Source organism: Labeo rohita, chromosome 1 (assembly GCF_022985175.1).
Source record: "Labeo rohita strain BAU-BD-2019 chromosome 1, IGBB_LRoh.1.0, whole genome shotgun sequence".
Lineage (NCBI taxonomy): Eukaryota > Metazoa > Chordata > Actinopteri > Cypriniformes > Cyprinidae > Labeo > Labeo rohita.
In genome coordinates, this window is record NC_066869.1 from 37606239 (window position 1) to 37610916 (window position 4678).

The window sequence follows — 4678 nt, forward strand, 5'->3', positions numbered from 1 at the left end:
ATTCAGTGGCTCTTTGATTTCTTTGCAAAATTGTGTTTGAACAATGGGAGAATAAATAAAAGGGTATATTCTTCTAAAAAGGTTATATAAATTTTTCATTTTATATCAGACATATATTTAATTAGATTATCCACCTTATTTTTCAACGTGGAAGTAAGCTTATGGGCGAGACTTCCGGTTTATATAAGGAAATAAGGAGAACAACAACAGCTGTAAATGGTAAAACTGTTAGCACTACAAACCAGTGTTCATAACATAATACATTAAAATAATATGGTAAGACCAATTTTCAATATCAAGCAGCAAAAAAAGCAGCTAAAAATAGCTGGATGCAAATGAGACCGGAAGCCAGACCGATACAATTTTAAAATGACCGCGCCAGCTCTTACGGAAAAAAATACGGTGGATAGTTTTTTAAAGTAGTTTTGCTTAATATTTGGCCTGCATGTTATTGTGGCGTTTTAATTATTTATTTTTTCTTCCCTATTTTCCTGTTCTAACTTATCATAATGCAATACTACTTTAGAACCATATGGATGCATAAAGCTCCCCAAACATATTTGCTTTCTCAATTCAAAATATTAGAATAAAATAAAATTACCTTGTTTTCTTAAAATACAGTGTTACATTATTTGAAAATAGCAACAGATTTTAAATACATAATGCAATTTTGCGTGTTAAGAGAACTTGATTTATAAAAACCCTCATAGTGTATCATTGTCCATACCCGTTATTGTTTTCCAATTTTGCTCATATTATGAATTATTTAGTTTATTAAACGACTAATAAATTGATCCCAATGAGAACACACTATTTCAGCTATTCGTCTACGATAAAGGACTTCCAACATCTTGCCAAAAGAGAGAATCGTATTCAAACATCATTTATTTCATGATATATCTACATATTAAAATAAATCATGTACAGATATATAAATTAAGGACATTTGCAGACGTATTTACAGAGCAGCGTGTTGTGCATTGTGTAAGCTGAAGGCATTGGGGTGTGAGTGCCCGATGAAGTTCATGTAATGATGATCGAGTCCCTGAACCGGTGACAAGTATCCGCTGTGCTGAGACATCGCCGGGTACGCGAGCGTGGGGCTGCGCGCCGAGCTGTGCCAGGAAAAGTGTCCGGGAGGGCTCTGCTGAAACACTGACTCGGTTGGACTTGTACTCTGGTACTCCAGCTGGCACAGAAGGTCCGTGGGATCTGGCGAGATTGTACCTAACGAGCCAAACACGGGCTCGGTGACGACTTTGGACTGCAGGAAGGCGAGGATCCGTGCGTACTTGGTGTCTTTGGTCTCCATTCGCTCCACGGTGGTCAGATAGTGAACGAGGTTCTTCATGCACTCGTGATAGCCGTAGTGAAAGTAATTGGCGAACTCTGTCAGCAGTTCTCCTGTGAAAACAAAGAACGTTGTTAGAAATTAGCAGGGAATAACTAGATATGACGTTTTAAAAACTTAATAATTTGACTTTTTGCGATGTGAGCACGGAACCTTATTTAAGTTGACAATATTTGTATTCAAATTTGTTAATCTGAATATATGTTAAGTGGTTTTGGTATTTCTCACACACCTTTTTCTCTCCCGCGCGGGAAGTCTGCGGAGTGGAGGGCGCGCAGATACTGCACAGTCATTTCCAGGATTTCTGCTTTCTCGAGTTTCCCAGAATTCTGTTTTGATATACGAAGTCTGTCAGTTATCATATATACTAACAATTAATGCACTTGAACTCATTCAATGTTTCAGCTGCGCACCTGTTTAGCCAATGCCATAGGAACTGTCTTTCCAAGTTCGTTTAGACATCTGTTGATTCGGTCTCTTCTTCTTTTCTCAATGACCTTGTGAGAAACAGGAGTTTTCTGTGGGAAGATAACACAAGTAAGTCAAAGGAAGAAAAGTGCCATTATCAAACACAAAATAAGCTTGGTTGTATTATGTGTTGGATAAGTTTTACTAAATGTAAAAAGCAATCAACGCATATTTTAGTTATTATAATGAAACCTCGGAAAGATTATATATTTGTTCGATAAAATACCGTACAATGAATAATATTTGTCATATACATAAGTTATGAATCATATGGAGAGCCGCGCTGCGCTAAGTTTCCCTGCGCGCAAAACATATTTCGGGTGTCACTGAAGGAAAGCGCTTTAACTCGCGCAAAAAAGTAAACAGATACACTTAATTCATTGAGAATAAAAATATTTTACATTTAATGCAAGACAGGAAAATCAAGTAATAGGTCTACACCCTACAGGTCTATAGCCTATATTCTAAAAAAAATACGCGCGAACAATGCTGATATGCTTGTTTTAGTAGGATATATCAATAGAAAATAAAATAAAAATATTAATGGAAAAAAGCTAACTTCACGCGAAACATGTCAGTTAGTTATAACAGTGGTAGAAATATATAAATCAAACATTCAAGGAGTATATCGACTGCATGCAGTTACTGGCATCATGTGAGCGCCACTGAAGTATCCACATACCTTGCGATCCTTCATCTTAGACGCCATCATTTGGTAAAAAACTAGGTATAGAATTGTACAAATATTGTAGCTAGACTAGTAGACTAGGTTCTCCTGTTTCCAGACGCTTGAGACTGAGATGAGCTGACTGAGGCAGCCGCTTATAAAGCGCTCGCACATTCATGGCCCTAAATTATTCCATAGGATTAAAGGCGAGCTTTTGGTTAATGTGTGCACTTAGGATCAGTTAAAGAAATAGTAAAACCTGAAGCTGTGGGCTAGCGGGGGGCAGACCTACTTTGTTAATCCACGTGGCCTATCTAAAGACACGTGATGGTTTGTAGAATATTATTTGCATAGTAACAGGCCTCGTCGGAGACGGCTCGCGAGCGAGCGCAGCGCGCGCAATGAAAACAAAGCCCCCGGAGCAAGGCGTCCCTTTCTGTTCCACGTCGCGTTTCTCACACGATCGCCTGTTTATGGGTCCCAGCAAGGCATCTTAACTTCCATCCCAAGCCCGTCTCAGGTTTAAAGCCTGTCTACTGTTATTATAGTAATTAAGTAAGCACATAATAGGCTGTTCCGCCGAGTTCAGGGGAGACCTTTTGGAGACGGAGTCCCCCCGTTTGTTCGCGGCGTTTCTCACACGACTTGGTGACACGTCCATCTTTCATGGGCTACGGCCGGGTTTTTGTTTACATTCTCTAGTTTTGTTAGGGGCCTCGGCAGGTGTGGGGACCCGGCCTGGCACACGAGCGGCCCCTCCGACCATGTTAGAGACTCCAGCCGTCTTTGGCACACGAGGGTTACCCACCGCTGGATTCCCTTCAGAGGGGCTCAATTTGTATCCTATTATCCTATAAGAAAATGTCTATTGAGCGGAATGAATAGTTTCATTGGCCTAAATTTTCATAATGCACTGAAAGAAAAGAAAAGGAGAAATAAAGAAGAATGCAGCTGGTCCTGACGCGCATTATTCTCCGTCACCTGCGCCTGGAGACCTCTATTCATTTGCCTAATTTCGGTCAACTTAACAAACTTTGGGAGAAATTATTCTGGTATTGTTGTGAAGGGTGAAGCTTTCTGATCGAATTAACAGCATGTTTTGATCCGGTAAATGTCATTAGAAAGAAAGAAACAATCGCGTATAGAGGGGTCTGGGTAACGCGCCAAGTGGCGACGCCAAAGCGCAATTCATGCCACAGGGGACTTTTGTACCCCCACATTGCTCAAGTTTGTGCCCAACAAAGGGCATTATTTTATACTTGAATACATTTCATACAACAATTGGCTGTTTTCATCAAACATATTTTCACAGCAAGGTTAACAACAGGTTTATTGTGTTCTCCCAGGCTCCCAGCCTCGGACTTCATGCGCCAAAACGCCTGGATCTTCTGCTTTTTCTTTCTTTTTTTCACTGGGAACGTTTTAATCCCGAAGGTTGGCTATGCTTTAAAGTGCGAGATCGTGTTGCATCGTGGAGGGAAAAATCAAAGATGTGAGGATTTTTTTTTTCTTTTAAAGAATTCAAGCCCTTTGGATATCCAAAGCAATGGAGACTTTTTATACAGCGCGCAAAAGAAAAGCACCAGTGAAACAGACTAAAGCATAAAATCCCATTACTTTTATTGTTGAATTTACCACAAGATTTTATGCAAACGCTCTTTGGAGCCGACACAACAACCCTTTTTAACTTGCTTTCGGATTTTTAAGTTCTGTAATGTGACTATTTATGATCTGTTTTTTTTTTTTTTTTTTTTTTTTTTTTTTTGTAAACGTGTTTTGTGCATTGAAGAAGAGCAATACGTCAACAGAATTTTCTCCCATAATAATGTAATTTAATTGTCCAACATTACACCAAACAACTTAATACAAAAAAGATTACTGTATTTTAACATCGTAAGAACGAGCTGATATTCTGCATTCATGTTTTTGTGAAAGAAACAAAAAGACTGCACAAAGCTGCACCAAATCATCATTGAACGCAACAAGTTCATCCCATATTTAATGCTGATAATAATACGTTATAAAAAGACTATAACTACAATTATTTCTCAAACGCCTGATTTTAAATATTTTTTTTCCATTCCTGATACAGTGTCTTACAAACATAACACTGGGTAAAATATTGAAATTCAAAACGTATTTATTTATATTTGCATTATACAATTATAAAATATACTAGAAGATGTAAAATG

General features: G+C 38.5%; 1 protein-coding gene across 1 annotated transcript; it reads right to left on the reverse strand.

Moving 5' to 3' along the window:
* Positions 1–867: 867 nt before the first annotated feature.
* On the reverse strand, positions 868–2919 carry helt (helt bHLH transcription factor). Its single transcript, XM_051117890.1, has 4 exons — positions 2502–2919; positions 1765–1869; positions 1584–1680; positions 868–1404 (listed from the first exon to the last, which is right to left on the reverse strand). Exons 1-4 carry the CDS (start codon positions 2529–2531, stop codon positions 959–961), a joined length of 678 nt encoding a protein of 225 aa, XP_050973847.1. The 5' UTR covers positions 2532–2919; the 3' UTR covers positions 868–958.
* Positions 2920–4678: the final 1759 nt, after the last annotated feature.

Excerpts from the sequence above, each read along its gene's own strand:
- helt (XM_051117890.1), bottom strand. The coding sequence starts at position 2,531 with ATGATGGCGTCTAAGATGAAGGATCGCAAG. Across the intron at positions 1,870-2,501 it reads CTAAGATGAAGGATCGCAAG|AAAACTCCTGTTTCTCACAA; the intron begins GTATGTGGATAC and ends ATCTTCCCACAG. Across the intron at positions 1,405-1,583 it reads CCCGCGCGGGAGAGAAAAAG|GAGAACTGCTGACAGAGTTC; the intron begins GTGTGTGAGAAA and ends TTGTTTTCACAG.